The sequence below is a fragment of the Mirounga leonina genome, unplaced genomic scaffold (genome assembly GCF_011800145.1).
Source record: "Mirounga leonina isolate KUSES-001 unplaced genomic scaffold, KU_Mleo_1.0 Mir_174, whole genome shotgun sequence".
Classification (NCBI taxonomy): domain Eukaryota; kingdom Metazoa; phylum Chordata; class Mammalia; order Carnivora; family Phocidae; genus Mirounga; species Mirounga leonina.
Window position 1 is genome coordinate 43,775,494 of NW_023270451.1, and position 19,147 is coordinate 43,794,640.

A 19,147-nucleotide genomic window follows, 5' to 3' on the forward strand; every position below is an offset into this window, starting at 1 on the left:
TCATAGACTGTACATTTTGGTTATTTACAATTTGCTGCTCTTTTCCTGCTAAATTAAAAAGGCCCCATGATGTCCCATATTGTCTCTTTGGGGAGGTATTTATAGTTAACATGACATATTATGGAAATTATTGTTATTTAATGAGTAATCTGGATAATATTCTATTTTAGGCTATTATTTTATGGAACCAAAAAATGGCTTACAAATACGAAATGTAGGATACTACCATGTTGTTTTTTGATTATATATATATCCCACTAAAAATTATAATATGGATTTTAATGGAAAGACTAAGAAGTTTAACCTATCTCTAAACCACATATGGTAGGGTCCCGTATTTGATATAGTCATTATAAGGTATGATAAAGGTTCAAGAGAATAGATGAAGCTGCAGCAAAAAGTCTTTATAAATCAGACTTCTGTGTAGTTAGTACTCTGACATAATTGCTGTGCTTTGCAGATTCTATATGCTCCAATTTATATGATACAAATGACAAATAACTAGGCGATATTTATTCCCAAAACTACTTTCAGAATATTCCAAAGGGTTTAGCCCAGTGAATTCCCTCATTCACATGAACATAAATCTGTACCATTTGCAGAGAAGATTTCTACCACAGTATACAATGGTAATTGAAACTTATAATGACTATCTTGAGGAACTGGGAAGCTCTGAGAGACTATCTAAATTGTCAAAGATTCAGAAATGTTCAGCAGAGTTTATTGTCTTTTGTTATGTTTTCATTTGACCTTGATAAAGCAGATGCTCTGTTAAGTTCAGTTATTAAAACATACCAGCCTGAGTCAGGAGAGGCTAGGATCTACTGCAATAACAAATCACCCCAAAGCTTCAAGGGCTTAAAACAACAAAAGGCTTATTTCAATCGCCTAAGCATACATTTCTACATTTCTGTTGTAGCTTGGCAGGACCTTCTTCATAATCCTCTAGAATTCGAAAATCCTTCAAAGATTTAGGATAATTGAGGGGTCACTATTTCTAATACTGTGAATTGCCGTGTTAAAAGGAAGAGGGTCTTGTACCAGGAATTAGTTGCTGGCATGTGAGTGACCTGTCACTTCCATTCATGACTCCTAGGGTAGAACTGGTCTCATGGCCCCACCCAACCACAAAAGGGCCAGGAAATCCAATCCCATTGTGTGACCAGAAGCGAGACAGCTGAAAACATTCGAGAGCTGCATTTTTAACAACTGTAATATCACTCTTTGAAAATGAAAAATAAAGTGTTGGTTTACTACATTGTACAGAGTATAGAATACTAAAAATGACATGTCATGTCACTATAAATCATCTATACACTTATAAAAGATCACATAATGAGCACAGTGTGCAAGGTCTTCATAAACAGAAACATACTATACAAATGTCACATGCACATTTGTAGGTGTTTATGTCAAACAGTTAAGCATGACATGTAATTCTTTCCCAGTGTCTGACATGAATCAAAATTCTTTTCCTGCTTCATGCATTTTTCCTACTTTTGGTTAATCTCTAGATAACGTCTAGCATACTTATTATGCCTTAGACTATTTTCTACTATTTTGTAGTATACTATTTTCTACTATTATGTAGAACGGTAACTGTTAGATAAAAGTTCCAAATAGTTTTGCAAAACTCCAGTGCTACTTAGGTCTAAGTTCATTTTTCTATTTTGGACATGTTTTCCTCTCATATATAGGTAGAAATAAGAGAATTTACTTTGTTATGCTGTCACTGTTAGTTTCTTTGTGAACATACATGAGCATTCATTCAATCACTCTTAATCTTTGAAGGTATAGCATATTTCTATTATATAGATTACTTGAATACTTTCAGCATTGTTCCTTTACCTCTTTCTCATTTATTCTTTAACCAAACACAAATTTAAGGTCTTCCCTCAGATGCAAACCTCTAGTTCCTAAGGAAATATCTAATTGACTGATGGGTCTTCACAGTTGATTATATTCAAAGACTATTTAGGAAGTAGAGGCCTTTAAAGGAATTCCCAGGGAAGGTGTAGGGAGTCAGAGATGATGGCAGGCAAAGGTCTCCTATTTCTTATTACTGTTCAGCCAGATTTTACTGCAACCTATTAAACCCCTGTAAACTATAAAGGAAATAATGATGCATATATTTGGGTGCAGTTCAAAGGACTATCTCAGCACATTTGCTTGCAAAAAATAATTTGGCATTTAACTTAGTATGCTTTCACACTTTTTCAGAACTGATTTTTTGTTTTGCCTGTCACATGTACAATGCTGAATACATCTTTTTCTCTGTGATGGCAAATATATATTATAAAACTGAATGGCTCCTCTCCCCTCTCCCCCCCTTTTTTTTCTATTTGTCTGACAGCGCTTCCCAACAGAGGACCATCTGATGATTCATAGGCACAAGCATGAAATGACTTTGAAGTTTCCCTCAATAAAAACAGACAATATGTTATCAGGTAAGGAGCCATCAGGCAAAAAGGCTTTGGGTGAACGGATCAGCCGCATGGGAGATACTTGTTCTTACGATAGGATGATTTCCATTGGCATATTCTGTGACTTGAAGACGTATATTTCTAAGGTACAGCAGAGACTTAAAATAATGGTAGGCAGAAATGTAATCAGCTAATGTGGTGTTCACTCAAATAACCAAAGAGCTGTGATTTCTCATTTTCAGGAATGTAAAATATTTATTACTATGGAAGTTGGCTCCATATAAGTATTTTTAAAAATCACATGCCTGTAATCGCTCAAGCAAAACATCTTCATTCAGTACCTACTATGCTGTTCTGAGTACCACAGGAGATGCAAAGATTGGTATGATTCCTGTTCTTGAGGACACCACACTATAGTGTACATGTGAAAATGTAGCTAAACTAGAGGACTGTCTAAGATATGTTTCACATGAGTATTGTAAGGAAAATGCTAGATGGCTTTAGTAGAAGGAGCTCTCTCTCTCTCTCTCTCTCTCTCTCCCTCTCTCTCATGGAGGTGATTAGTGAAATTTTTTTAATGAAACAGCACCTTCCTCCTAAGTGAGAGATTAAATGAGATGATAATGCATGGAACCATAGCCCTTGCTCAGCAGATGTGAGCAGAAATAAATAAACATCACAATTAATCCATCAAGTAATTGCCATTCCTTCCCATTTTGATAGGTGGTGCAGTGAATTAAAACAGAGGGCAGGGCCAGGAGTGGGGAAACTTGAACTCTAGTGTGGGCTCTCTGCCAGATGACCTTGAGCCATGTTAGTGAACCCTTTTGGGCCTCAGTTCCTTTTTCTGTAAAATGGGAATGATTTTGTCTGCCCAGTTTATTCCATGGGCTCATTGTAAGGATCCAGTGAAAGAATGTAAGTGAAAGTGTTTCCTAATCCCTGGCAGGGTAACTGAAGCCTGTCCTGTTACCCTTCTTAGGCTAGAAATATTTCACTGAAGCCACTGTCTCCTTGGCATCACGAGAGAGATAATACTCCCATAAACATGCTTTAAATGATATCAGAAGAGAAATGGACTGCCCTGGCAGGCCCGGCTCATATAATTTAGCATTTCTATGGCACTTAAATTTTACAAGTATTTCATTATTCCTATTATTAGTAAATCCTGTAAGAGTGTTGTCAGGCAGGTTATTATTACAACTCATATTTTACTGATAGAGAAGAAGGGGCCAAAGGAGACGGAGCAGCTTTCCCAGGCTGACCACATAGGGCAAAGATGAGGGTCCTTGATGCTGAGTGCTAGCCCCCCGACTTGCACGGCAGCTGCATTGTCAGGCTTCAGCAGTTGACAGGCACGATCTCATACTCCTGGGGACAGAGCCATCCACACGTCTTCACAAACCCGCCCGTGACTTGTTAATGGTGCAGATGTGTTGTGGCTTGGAAGAATCTCTAGTTCAAAGGCAGCCTCTTTCCTTGCCTCCCCCGCCACCCAGCACCTCTCTCTCAGCCTGTTCGTTTTGATTGAACTAGTTGGCTCTTCAGAAGTAGTTTTATCTTCCCTTAAGTCGAGAAAGAGAGATGCAGAAACTTCAATCTGTAAGAATTATAAAAGCCCAGAAGGGTTAGGAAGGATGGTCTGTTCTTTTGGTTTTATCATTTAGTTTGTTCTGTCATTTATTATACGCTGTAACTTCATAGTTAAACAATGAGCAGATATGTATGCAAGTAGCAGGGTTCCCAGTATTTCGATTTATAAGTTCGCCTTTTATTTTTCCCAAATCAAATTCCGAAAATAGGCTCCTTGGTGGTAGGAGAGTGGGAGGTGGGTGTTAAATGATGTGGAGATATTACTGCTTAGTGGTAAGTACCAGGTAGTATCTTTCAGGGACACGGCTGGGATGGCCCTACAGGGAGCCCCATTCAAAGGTCTGAAAAAAAGGAATTCAGGATGTGTGAACACTTCTATATGTTGCCTATAAACAGGCTTTTGATTAAGCTCTTGCAGCTTTTCAGTTGTTCTCACCAGATCGTTGTTAGCTTGAGGCCCCTGCTGCCAATAATTGGCAGTGCCAGGTGGAAAGTTACTGAGAGGAAAGGCTCTCTAATTTTTATTATGTCAAACTTGGAATAAGAAAATGAAGGGAGAAATAAATATGAGGGAAAATAGCATGAATAAAATATTGGCGTATTTTCTTCTGCTTTCTCAGGGTTTGTGTTGAAGCTAGTATGAGGCCATTTCTTACTCCAAGTGAGATTAGGTGCTATGTTTTAAACTTACTATCCACTTCACATGCTTGCCGTGTCACAGAATTTTCTTGCTGGAACAGAAACTGAGCTATCCAGTTTAGCTCATTACTTTGCATTTAGGGGACTGAGGTCCACTATATGTCATAGGCCAGTGTTGTCCGCACTGCATTCTAATAGGCTGTCTGTTGGGTATTTTTGCTTTGTTGTTGTTGTTGTTTTTTTTTTTCCCCAAGAAAGACTTAGATGTATTTATCTCAAACCTCATGTTAGTTTTAACATATTAGATTGTGATTGCAAATGTGACTGAAGTTTTACTTGTCTTATATCTTGATTTATTTAGATTTGAATTTATCAAAGACTCCAAAGTCTACTAAAATATCTGTTAGAATTTTATTTCCGAATGTACCTTAAGCTTATTTTGTGGCCTATCTTTAGGATGAATGATTTCCTACAGCTTGAGAGATAGTAACAGAAATAATAAAAATTGCATGAATTAAATCTGAAATCAGCACTCATCAGCAGGGCAAAAATCTTCAAGCCCCTCTTGGGCCACTTTTTTTTTTTTTTCAAGCAATATTCAATTACACAAAATTTAATTCCAGACGCACTGGAGTTTGACACATATTGTGAAGAGGAAATACGGTAGGTGTGTTCATTACTAATTTCAGGATATCTGGTTAACTTGTATTTTGGAAAATTACTTCGTCCTACATTAATTGCAAATATTACAGTCAGGGAAATTATTAAGATGCCAGAGATAGACTTTTCGAAGGTAAGTGTCCAAAGAGTTGTAAGATCTGAAATAATTTCCTAGCTTTGCCATAAAGTCCATTTTATTTAGACCAGGTACAATTTATAACTCAAAATGATCGTAAATGATCTTTGACATGCCATAAGGCAGAGTAGTAAAAGTGACAGTCATGATGTTTTAAGATGAGTCTGCTCTTATGGATAGACAGTAAAATAAAACCTCATTCCAAAGGGACAGTACTAATTGGGACATGAATGAGGTGGTGATGGTGGATTCTGAGGGCAAAGACTTCTAGCCCCTCCCACCTTGGTCCTTCCATTCTTATTTGGTCCTGGTGGTACATTTCCAGAGTCCCAATATGGTGATGGACTTGAGTCTTTCCCTTCAGCTGTTCTTGTTGTGATTGAAGATAATTTCATGGTGAGGGAAGTTGTGATATCAGAGGTTTTAGGTGCCAAGTTTGAAATGGGAACCCATTGAGGACAATATACTTTCACACACAGATTGCAAAATTATCAGCTATTATATGACAAAAGATCTGTTTGGTTTGAAAAGTATGATCAAATTTTAGTATTAGAGTTAAAGCGTGTGGTGTTTGGGTCTATTTTAATGGTATTATGGCTAGGTATTCAGGGATTCCCACATCTTGCCCTGTGAGAAATCCCCACCCCCACTTATTGACACACTTCCCAGTTTCTGTACAGGAAAAAAACAGAATGGGAATCAAAGTGCAGTTTTATTTATAGCCAGACAAGCAAATAATCCAAATGAGAAAAATGTGTGTGCGTGTATGTGTGTTGGGGGTGTATGGTGGAAATATTGACCTAGAAGATGATGAATTTTGCTTCATGAAAAGGAAGTGAGGTTCAAGAGTGTTGCGCACCTTTCCTCAAAAGGTAAAACCCAATCATCACCTCAGGTGGGAAGCCTGAGAAGGAGATGCATGAAACCATGCCTTCAGATGCCTAATAATTCACACCAGACATCACAGCCCGATTAATGCTGAAGGCAACTGGTGTGTGCTTGGAGGGAAATGAGGACAGGCACCAGCCGAGGTGTGGGAAGAGGGGCTGCAGTTGCCCCTCTTGACAACATAGTCCCTCAGAACCCAACTGTGTCCCTGGATTAAGTCTAGAATTAGGGATTTTCTCTAGTTCCAGGCTCTAAACCTAATTCTCGCCATGGAGAGAGCAAGAATGTTGTTCGATGGAGTAGAACCTTTTTTTTCAAGAGATTGATCATGATTAATCAGATAATCTCAGAACCCAGAGCCATTAGCTCATGGCTATTTGCTACAAACCTACTTAATAATCCATAGACATTCTATTTTTTGATTGTTTTATCATTTTTTATTTTTTTAGAGAGAGAGGGCAGGGAGGAGCAGAGGGAGAAGGAGAGAGCCCCTGACATAAGGCTTGATCTCACAACCTGAGATCATGACCTGAGCTGAAACTGAATTGGATACTTAACCAACTGAACCACCCAGATGCCCCTAATCTGTGGGCATTTTAAAGGGGAAGTCAGAGAAAAGGTGACATATCTCACTCCACATTATTTTTGGAATATATATATATATATATATATATATATATATTCTGACTGAATAAGTAAATCTCTCTCTCTCTCTCTCACTCACACTCACACACACACACACACACACACACACACATATACAGGGACCATATTTACCTCCTCTTCCATTGATGGCGAAAGTATACAGTAACTTCTCACTATTGAAATTAGTCAGGTCTTTATGGAACAGAGGGTGGTGGAAATGGCATGCACCAGGGTGCAGCATGATAATAACAGTAGCTACCATTTATTGCCTTATCTTATGCCTATAATTGTGCCTCCTGTTTTATATACATTATGTCATTTAATCCTGGCCACTCTTTTCATATGAGGAAACAAGATCGGGAGGATAAACAGTTTGTCCAAAGCTCCTGTCTGTCTATAATTTTCAGCTCCATGTACTGAGATTTGGTCAGCTCCATGTACTGAGAACATGTCTTGGTGTTAGATTTATGTTTGGATATACATCTGTGAACTGTTTTTTCTTCTGTTACTGGCTTATTTCTTCAATAGTCATCAAATGGAGAAAATAGTCAAAAGTTTTCAGAAGGAGATTATACTGACACATTAGCATATAGAGGAACAAAGAGTGTGTTTATTTATTTATTATTTATTTATTTATTTATTTATTTATTTATTTATTTTAAAGATTATATTTATTTATTTGACAGAGAGAGACACAGTGAGAGGGGACACAAACGGGGGAGTGGGAGAGGGAGAAGCAGGCTTCCCACTGAGCAGGGAGCCCCATGTGGGGCTCGATCCCAGGACCCTGGGATCATGACTGAGCTGAAGGCAGACGCTTAACGACTGAGCCACCCAGGTGCCCCTATTTATTTATTTTAAAAGATTTTATTTGTCAGAGAGAAAGAGAGAGAGCAAGAGCGTGCACAAGCAGGGGGAGCGGCAGGCAGAAGCAGAAGCAGGCTCTCTGCTGAGGAGGGAGCCCGATGTGGGACGCTGGGATCATGACCTGAGCCACTTAACGGACTGAGCGACCCAGGTGCCCCAAAGAATGTTTTTAAATCAGATTTTTCCCTCCCTTGTGACAAGTGGCAATCGACATTTATAGGAATTGTCGACTTCTCATTCATTCAGGTTTCTAGCTGGTCAAGCAAAATTGAATTTTGAATAATTTACCTGAACACCTCAGAGGCCTTGATCTGCAGTACTTTTTGTATAGGAAAAGCTGGCTTTCAGTCTCTTTCATCTGGAGGCCAATCCTTTTTGACGAAGAGTGTAGACCTCAGGCAATTAGTGACTAAGTGGAAATGTGAAGCTTTAGCTTCCACAGTCCAGGGCAGGGCTTGATAAGAGACTCACCTTGGATCCCTTCTGTTCACCTAGCCTGCAGAGACATGATCTCAGTGTTCATAACCCTTTCCACCAGCTCAGCTCCTCTAATGTGAATTAAAATTGTGGCTTGATTGCTGTTGGAACACTCTGGCTAGGCCATGGCTGACAGTGACTATGGGTGGATTATTTACTTGGTTAATTTAAATCTGGATCTGTGTCTTCTGGAGCCATGTGTCATAGGAGATGCCCTTGTCAGAGCATTTTCTAGTTGACTCAAGGCCCTCCTAAGGGCATCTAGTCTGCCAGCTCTCCATCTTGACAGTAAGTGGATTCCAGAGTTCTGCCAGTGTGTCTCATCTCTCAGGGACCTCGATTACCCATGCCATGGGCAACTCTTAAGCATTCCACAACTATTGTTTAAAAACCTGGAGTTGCCTTGGTTTGTCCGATGGCAGCACTGCCTCTTGGGACAGATGCAGGGAAATAGTAACATCAGTGTTATGGAGAGGACCCTATGGCTCCTTTGTGTATTCACATTCAATAAAAGACACATTTATTGTAAAGGAGCCTGTCTAAAATTCCATGGAATTCTGTCAGTTGTTACTGATTGTGGCTCTTATAAAGGATTGTATATTTTAAAATTTGCTTAATGTAGACTCTCCTGATTAAGACTTTATTAAAATTCACACAGGGATAGGAACTAAGTAAGAGTATTTTCAAGAAAGCATTTGCTGAAAAATTCACAGGATAAATGTAACTATAAAAGGAATATTAAAATGTCTGAGAAAAATGCCTTTTCTGAGAACCCCAACTCTTACTAAAATAGATATGCTAATCCCAATACTTTTCTCTATTGATTTGAGCAGCATTCTTGAGGGATTCCATTAAGCTGCATTTTGTTGGTTGCATCTGAGTCATGCAAATAATAAAAATGCATTACCTTTAAAAAAAATACCCTATAATTAGAATGGTCACCAATTCAAACTGATCTGTCTTATAACTGGTATTGAATTAGTGGGGCTTTTATACTATTCTCAGTCACTGTCAGTTTAATACAAAATAATGTAAAATTACTTCTCATAGTCCTTTAGTGATACCATTGACAACATTAGACCAACTGGAAAGAAGATTTTACTTCGGAAGTTTGCATTCTTCTTCTCTGGTATATTATGGGAACTCTGCTTTTACTTTTTTTTTTTTAATTGATGACTTGTTGCCTTGCCTTTTTATCATCGAGGAAAATGAAACATAGACAAACATGTAGCTCAAATGCAGCTCTGAAACCGAATAAGGTAGCAACCTATTATTAAATGTAGAGCAGACTAAACACTTTTTAAAAGAAGAATCAGGTTTCAGGCTTTAGCTTTGTGCTTGTCATTTAGACTTTGGAATAATCATACTTGCTGGGGCTGAAGCACTTGATGCTAGGCAGACTATGGACTCTAGTGAGTTTCTTTTTTTTTCCTCTAACAGTTGTAGCCCTATACTTGTGGTCCTTCCCAGATGTAGTGGGGTGCAGGATTTCCGATCACATAGCTGAGGGGTGAATTTCTAAATCATAATGTCAAGCTTGTGGCACTCTTTCGGGTAGATATACAAATAGGGTCTCTGCATGGCAAGAGTCGTCTACCTAGCTATTTACAGAAGCAGCAATTCCATGAAAAGGTACTCCTTTTTTCAAGGCACAGACTCACCATTCCAGGAAGGGAGCCAGATATTGAAATACGACAAATTTTACAAGGGATTTTTTTAAATCCCTTTTGGTGCCAGTCTTGTCCAAGTGGTAAAGAAATCCTAAGGACATATAATATAGACAGGTAAAAGTGGCTAGGATGCCTTTCGTGCACGGGGCCCAGCTGCCTGGGTGTCCTGAGAAGCTGTTGTGCTCTTGGAAACTCCCTGGGAGAAAGCAGCCCACGGGAGTTTATGTAGGGACAATTCAGATTTGCAAAGGTAATAACAACAAAGTACTTTCAACTCAAGTAAAGCCCAAACTCAAAAGTTACTAACTTTGAGTTTAGTTGAGATTTGGGGTTATTTCTTTCTTGCATTCAGATGGTCCTCACTCAAGTGGAAACACTGAAAGAAAGGTGAGGAGAAGTCCTCCAACGAGCATCTCCACTCTGAGTTCCCATTGGAGCCAGTTCCTGGAAGTCCTTGGAGTGCGGCCTGTTACTCCTGAACACACCTTAGATATTATCCACCAACGGAGCACCAGCCACTGTTATTCACGACATAGAAATTGCTGCTGCCGTAGCTGGTGCATGCCCTTGGTTCTAAAGAAGGTGTGGTTTATCAGAACTTTAATTTATGGTCATGGATATTACTCACCTACTTCAGGTCTAATTTCAGCTGGAATACTTACTTGACAAAGCATTCGTGTGGCTGAGAAACTGACTCTTTTATTTAAGCTGCTGATAGATTTAGCTGTCCCCTTTTTGAAGATTTGCACATTTCCTGGCTTACTTGGAACTGGTACCATGTGGGATCAAAGACAGCTAGAGACCTTGTATTAATTCTATAAATGTTAAAATAAAAGTTAAGCTCCATTTTCTGGTTCCTGTTGTAACTGGAAAGAATAGCTCATTCACAAGAAGAAAATGAATTAAAAATTAGGAACAGCATGCCTTATCTCTTCCAAATGTGGATATAGATATCGGTTTTGCTTTTCCCTCATTATATCACACAGCAAAGAAAGTCACATTTCATAACAACGCTGTGACCTCCTCCATCCGGGTCTTCTGCTCTAGAGATAGGAGGGAACCAACTCTCTTTAGGGCCCATGGCTCCCCTTGCTTCATACCTTTTGTTTCCCTGTTGCTGCAGAGAGGCTCATGGTGGTGGAGGTTTGCCTATACTATCCCTATGCCGTGTCCCTTCCACCTCCTTTGCTGATGTACGTGTGTATATGTGTGCATGCTGGAATCCAGGGATGATTTTGCTGAGGGAAGACAGAAGACATTTCTCAACTTTCTTGGGGCTTGGCCTCCAAATGCCAGTCTGAATTCAGTTTGATGGCCCATCTCATGACCTCATCTCAGAGTTCAGGAGTCATATGGATCCCGCTAGGATGACTGTTCTCTCTACCTGGAATCATGGCCCTCAACTTGTAAATCTCCAATAGAGAAATACAGAGGAACAGAAGAAAAATTAAAACCTGGCAAACTAAATTCCTATTGATGACGAATGATCTAATACTTAAGTTCTGTCCTGTGTTGTTTTCTCAGGTTTTTTTTTTTTTTTTTTTAAAGATTTTATTTATTTATTTGACAGAGACAGAGATAGTGAGAGCAGGAACACAAGTAGGGGGAGTGGGAGAGGGAGAAGCAGGCAGGCTTCCCGCTGAGCAGGGAGCCAGATGTGGGGCTTGATCCCAGGACCCTGGGATCATGACCTGAGCCAAAGGCAGACGCTTAACAACTGAGCCACCCAGGCACCCCTGTTTTCTCAGGTTTTTTGCTCACAAAATGGCCTGCAAGATAGTAGAAGGTCTGTAGGATTGTAACATGGTTCTATTATAGGAGGGATCTAAGTGATTCCAAGATACTTTAAAAGAACCAGGGATGGTTAGGATTGTCATTTACCGATACAGTTATGTGACTCAGTTTCTAAATGGGGCCTGGGGTGAGTTTTAGTTTCCTCGTAAGTAGAAGGGGGAAATGATTTTTTTACCAAATGTTAGTGTAAAAATTAATGAGATAGCGCATCATACAAAGCACTTAGCACTATCCCTGACAATAAGCACCCAATAAATGGAAGAATATGTACACACACACACACACACACATCTTTATTTCCACTGTCAGGTCTTGTCTATTTACAGCTTCTGTTCAGGAAACTTCTTTATCTGTCTATCTGGCCTTTACTTCTGGCCTAATTTCTGGTGTCTAGCCAGCTGTTCCAGATGTTGCTATTAAGCTGTCCTATAAATGGTCATGTTTCTTTGACCTACTGACAGTGACTTTTGAAGAGAACCCATTACGATGGTGATTTTAGGATTCACAGAACCATGTAACTTTAGAACTTTATTTGAAAGATGAGGAATATGAGGTCCAGAGAATGTAGGTAATTTCCCCCAAATCACACAGTTCTCAAGTCTAGATTTCTGGGTTGTCAGCATTGTCTTTTACGTACGTAAGAGTCCTTCAGACCCAGAGGAGAGTCTGGGCAAAGCACAGGATTTAGATTGAGAAGGGGTTATATTTGAACATAAAAGAGGACTTAATAGTGATAAAATATTTGCAAATTGTGACCTTATGCAAGGTGCTTATCTCTCCATTTCTAAAATAATGTGCACCTACTTGCCTCGTAGGATCTTGTGAGATCTAGATTCTAGACAGTGTAGGTGAAAATATTTGTAAGCTGCAAAATGCTTGTAAATACTAATTTTTTCTTTTATAAGCATATGACACACTACATATACGTATATATGTATATATACATATACATGTTATATGTGTATCGGGACATAGGTGTATATGTGTGAATCTTAATAAATTAATGTGCTAATAAAACCATTTTCAATCAAACCCAACTTTTGCATGGCTTTTATCTGTAATGTCCATTTATGACCATCTGCGGTAGGCTCTCTGTATGCTTCAAAAGAGAGCTCAGTATCTTGGAGGTTGGGCTAAAAATGGGAAAGAATGCAGAAGGGGATTTTTGCTGCCTTGAAATCCAGGTCAACCAGCTGGGTGCTTAACAGGTAGAAAAGCCCCTTGCCATAGGGCATCAGGAGACCTTGCCCTAGAAGGGCTGAATATATGGGGATATCAAGCTGTTTTCAGCTTCATGAATATTAAGCTATTTCTTTGAATCTCAATGGATGATTTACTGGGATTAACTGCTCTCTGTATGAATTAGGAAAGTAAATACAATTCTAATTTCTTGTCATACAGGAATTTATAAAGAGCATGCAGGAATGGCACATTCATTTCAACTTGAGGGCACTCTTCAGTTGCTTGGTGGTGAGGTGTTCGAGAACTAAGCAGAAAGAGATTTGGGGACTGAGTGTGGGTCAAGATAGACAAGTGCCATCATCATTCTAGTAGTGTGTGTGCTGTCGGCTTAGGTGGGAACAATACATGTGCATATTGAAAATGGTAGCAGGGCCTTAGTTATAATCCTGGTGTCATCACATCTACCTGGGAGACCTTGAACAAGACTCTGAATCACCCAGGACTTTCATTTTCCTCATTTACAAAATAATTAGCATGGCCATCTTCTGTTTCTGAGAAAGGGACAGTGTACGGTTTTATTCATGTCAACTCCAGGACATCTTTACCAGGGAAGATGACTGTCCTTAGTGGTTACAAAGGTATAATTCTACCCTGTTTACCTTTTAGGCTCTTGTGAGATCTAGATTATAGAGAATGCGTGTGAAACCGTTGTGTAAACTGCAAAGGCTACATAAATATTAAGCCACAAATAGTGGCTTCAGATCCTCAAGTTTCCTAAGTAGTATGCTCGCTAGACAGTCAACAATATGAAAGAAATTCTATTCCTTTTAAAGAGTTTTCTCAGAACATTCCTTTGGCTATAGCAAAGGAAAATAAAATTAATAATTATATTTTTAATGGATGGAAGCTGAATGTGTTTGACTTGGAAACTTTCATCATCCTCTGTGACTCTCAAAATGAGAGAGAGAATTGCTGTATTTTCCTTTTCCATTAAGAGAAAGGAATTAATGTGCTTGTTTGTTTCTTTTTGTTTGATATAAACATTTATAAAACCTTTTTTTTCCTCCCAGCCCCCTGAAATCAAGCTGAACATTGGCTCAGCAGATTTTATTTGGCCTGATTTTAGCTAAATCATTCTTTTTTCCTGTTTAAGAGAGAAAAAAAAGTCATTCCACACATTGCGATATATATTCAAGTGATGGGGACCCCAGAAAGTTGACAGGGGGAAGTTTAGAAAACCCTCACATATGCAGCCCGCTACACATTGTATTCCTCCTGTGAGATTTGTGGTTTTATTTTCTTCCATATTGTCATCTTATTTAAAAGGGTGGAAGATTATGGATGACCAGTTGGCATCTTAATCAAGGCGAGGGGAGGTATTCGTGAATTGAGCTCATGCTTGCCCCTGGCTTTTGAGGAAAAGAACCCATGTATGATCACTCGGTCTCTGTTTTCAGATCAGACTCCGACCCCAACGAGATTCCTGAAGAACTGTGAGGAAGTGGGGCTCTTCAATGAGCTGGACTGCTCCCTCGAGCATGAGTTCAGGAAGGCTCAGGAGGAGGAGAGCAGCAAGCGGGTAGGTTTGCTTGAATGGACTCCTTGGCAGGTTCCTCCCCTAACCCCCGTGAGAATCTCTATGTGGGAACTTTGTTGGCACTACAGATTGTGCGGATGTGGCCCTAAAACAGCATTTTATCCATTTGCAAGTATTTGTCTATTTTTTTTTTTTTTAAAGGATGAATCCCTGATTGTGGTAGAATCCATCGTGGCAGAAACAGACATCTGAAATAGGAAATTCAAGCAAAAAAAAAAACAACCCCAAAACAAAACACCTGATTCTTGAACCTTGAGTTGGATAACTCACAGACTCTTTGTATTCAAAACTAGTTGTTTTACTTTGCTAAATATTTAGTAGGAAGCCTTACATGGGTGTTGCATGCAGAAGACAAGAGTCAAAGAATAATTGTAGCAGTAGGAGAGGGGGTTTCATCTGATTTTGTCCCAGGTTCTCACTGTCCTATTTCCATAATCTTCCCGGTAGACCTCCGCCAGTTTCAGTTACTTCCCATTCGTATTATTGAACATCTGTTATTGTTGAGACAAATGGTTTAAATATAAGTGTGGATTATTTGTTCTTACAAATGTAGAAAATCCACTTTATGCATGCCTCCAGAATATATTCAGTTTCTCGTAATGTTATGCTTGCATTTTAAAAATCACTTTGCAAGATTAAGGAAAGGAAACGGGGTCACAAGTAAATGTGATAATGAAGCTCTTTAGCATTTTTTCCATTGTTACGATAGAGCATTATTGAATGCTCACAATGTACCAAACAACAAATTAGACACATTCCATGATCAGAGACTTAAAATGTGGAAATGGGTTGAAAGGAAGGGCTGGCTAGGTCGTAATGGATTCTGAAGGTCCAGCTGTTCCATCCGGAGAAGATATTGTAAAGGCTCTGATATTTCAAAACCTTCGAATTCTCCTCTACGTGAAATTATAATAATCCCCCTCCACCAGATTTTTCATGTCACATTCTCACATTAAAACAGTCAAGGGCTTGCACTGAGTCTGTGCTGCTTTTGGAAAAATCATCATAATTGGTGGAGGATACAAGAGAGGTATAAAATCTCAATCAGCTCATTTTATTTATGTATAATTAATTTACACAACCACTTTCCCCACCCCTCAAGTGACATGAAAGGCTTTCTGCCCCCCACTTTTAAAATGAATACTTTTTTAGCACTTATTTGCCAGGCACTGTTCTGAGCACTTAAAAATTTAACTCAAAAAAAAAAAAAAAGGCGTACATTCTATATTTCACTGCAATAGAAACATACTTTTTCAAAAATGAGAATTACAAGGGTGAAGAAGAACCAAAACGTCTAGTAAATTTCCTCTGTTTGAGTTCTACATTTAGCTCTCTTGGTAAATGTGGCATTTGTGAAAAAACTGAAGGATTATAAGTTCGTTCATTCCTCAAGATAGTCAAGGTTGGTTTCTTAGATTAAACTGAACTGTAAGAAAGGTGTATGCTAGTTCCTATTGGTTTATATTATCTTCATTTCTGAGAGATGGTTTTAACTGAAGTATGTGTCCTTAATTTTCCTACAGACATTTACCAAGGACAGCTTTAGGAAGCCCTATGGTAAGGGTGTGGTTTTAGATGTTCTCCTTTACGTAGTACTCATGACTCCTATATGAAGCCCCTTGGGAGGAAATTCTTGCAGATCTGAATTCCAGGAAATTGTTTGCTTCCCCTAAGGAACTGAAATATTTTCTCCGTGTGGACAGGAGAATCATGTAACTGGTTCTGTTTCTCTTTTCGCTTTGACTGCTCGGTTAACAGAAAGCCAGGTTTACTGCTTAACTTTGAGAACTTTTTAGAACACTGTGATGAACATATTTTACTTCCCTCCAGACTAGACTTTCAGTTCTAGTTTATATTTCCTCTGGTCCTGATTTTTTTTAATTTAAAAAACATTTTTATGCTATACATTTTTTTTTTCTGAATTACTTTTGAGTCCTTGTGGGTTGAGAAAGAGTACAAATAAACTTTATAAATTAAAATAATCAGGCAAGCAACTTTGAAAAAAAGGACAATTGCAGTTATAGAAATGCATATTTTAAATACATATTTAAAATATTTTTAAAAAGTGTCTTTGAATCTTGCTTTTGTTTTTTAATTTATTTTTTTAATTTAAATTTTAGTTAATATACAGTGCAATATTGGTTTCTGAAGTAGAATTCAGTGATTTATAACTTACATACAACACCCAGTGCTCATTACAAGTTCCCTCCTTAATACCCATCACCCATCTAGCCCATCCCCCACCCTCCTCCCTCCATCAACCCTCAGCCTGTTCTCCATCATTGAGAGTCTCTTACGGTTTGTTTCCCTCTCTCCCTTTTTTCTTTTCCCCCTTTCCATATATTCATCTCTTTTCTTTCTTAAATTCCACATATAAGTGAGGTCATATTGTATTTGTCTCTCTCTGACTGATTTATTTCACTTAGCATAATACTCTAGTTCCATCCATGTTGTTGCCAATGGCAAAATTTCATTCTTTTTGATGGCTGAGTGATACTCCATAAGATACATAAAATACATTTATGTAATATATAAATTTTATATAAATATATTTATATATATAGAGAGAGACACACATACCACATCTTTATCCATTTATCAGTTGATGGACATTTGGGCTCTCTCCATAGTTTGGCTATTGTTGATAATGCTGCTATAAACATTAGGGTACACGTACCCCTTCAAATCTATATTTTTGTATCCTGTGGGTAAATACCTAGTAGTGCAATTGCTGGATCGTAGGGTAGTTCTATTTTTAACTTTTTAGGAACCTCCATACTGTTCTCCAGAGTGGCTGTACCAGCTTGCATTCCCACCAACTGTGCAAGAGGGTTCCCCTTTCTCCACATCCTCGCCAACACATTGTTTCTTGTGTTGTTGTTAATTTTAGCCTGAATGTTGCTTTTAGCCATGTGCTAGTTTTGTGATGGGTATTCGGGTGGGGAATCCTATAGCCAGCTTCCCTCGTGGTTTTGGGTTTGGCGTCTCAGGAGATCACCTTCTCAAACTCCAACTTTACTTGCACGCACTGAAAGCTGGACAGCATTCAGGCTGTTGAGGTATCCTCTTCCCTTGCCTCTTTTTTTTAAAGATTTTATTTATTTATTTGACAGAGAGAGACACAGCGAGAGAGGGAACACAAGCAGGGGGAGTGGGAGAGGGAGAAGCAGGCTTCCCACCGAGCAGGGAGCCCGATGCGGGGCTCCATCCCAGGACCCTGGGATCATGACCTGATCCGAAGGCAGATGCTTAACGACTGAGCTACCCAGGCACCTCCTCCCTTGCCTCTTTTAAACCAGAGCAGCCAAATCCAGCCTTGGGTGGCCATAGCTTCTTGAGACCTAATGCACGATGACTTCTCCAGCAGCCAGATGGGCTGTGTTGGTGGCTTCTGCCTAGCATTTCTTTGGAAGCCACAAATGGGTAAATTAAAGGTGGGAGATACTCTCCAATCTACCAGCATACTTTTATCCAAACTTTTGACCACATTTCTCCAAGCTACCAACATCCCTGGCACACTGCCACCCCCTGCTCCTGCTTCGTTTATTCATCCCCTACTTGAAAAGTAGGATATAAGCTTTCTATTCAATGCATACCTTATTATTATTGAATGTTATCTTCTTCCTTCCTTCCTTTTGCTCTGCATTCAGATAATTATTTCTTTTTAATTCTACATCTCCAACTTTCTTCTAATTTCTTTTCCTCTGAGTCTAAGTACTTTATACAAAAAAAAAATATTGGAAAAATTGGGCCGGTCCTTCCCTCCACCTTTAACTTTCTAGCTGCAGTTTGGTCTAGAAAATTCTATTCAGGAGCAAATAGAGAATTGATCCTCACTTAGCTCGTTCGGCTGTCCATTGGGGAAAATTCTGTTCTATAGACTATCTCTAATCCTGACACCCCCAGCTCCTGCTTCAAAAGTAGGAATACAAGCTCTTTATTCAGTATATCCCAATGTATGTATAGAATGAGAATAGGCTAGAGGCAGGTCATGACAATGGAAAAAGCCCGAATATCTCAATCTTCCACAGAAATATAAGCTCGTGGTTTCAAAACTCTTTAATAAGAGATGTTTTTCCCTTCCATCACCAGCAGGCCTCACAAATCTGTTTGCCTATGGCTTAGAAGTCAGGCTAGTCCATGTCCTGAAACAGGTGGGAAACTTGTGTTCACCCTGTATTCATTCAGTAAATATTTTTGAGTGCTCGTCATGTGCCAGGCATTGTCCGAGGCATTGATGACTATACTGTGGACTAAAACTCATTGAAAACAAAACCCTGCCTTTAGGTAGCTTACTTCTCGTGGGCAAGACAAACAATAAGCAAGTAAAAACCATGAAACATATAACATGTCAGAAGGTGGTGTGTGTTCTAGCAGGGAAGGGGCAGAGGCAGTGCTGGGGGGAGGGGTGGTCAGGGAGGACATTGGTAGTAAGTGGACATGCAGCAGAGACCGGAAGGAAGAGAACAGAGCTCTGTGTCAGAGCAGGTGTACCTCGGGAAGAAGAGTGTTCCAAGTGCAGAGAGTAGTAAGTGCAAAGCCCTAGGGCTGGAGGATGCTCTGTGGGTCGGAGGAA

General features: G+C 39.2%; 1 protein-coding gene across 1 annotated transcript in view; it reads left to right on the forward strand.

Annotated features, from left to right (window-relative positions):
• The window catches only part of CREB5 (cAMP responsive element binding protein 5), a 388,727-nt gene that overhangs the window by 73,935 nt on the left and 295,645 nt on the right, over positions 1-19,147 (forward strand). The window contains exons 3-4 of the mRNA XM_035021403.1: positions 2,354-2,447; positions 14,432-14,553. Coding sequence (XP_034877294.1) covers positions 2,354-2,447; positions 14,432-14,553 — 216 coding nt within the window. The remainder of the gene's footprint in view (positions 1-2,353; positions 2,448-14,431; positions 14,554-19,147) is intronic.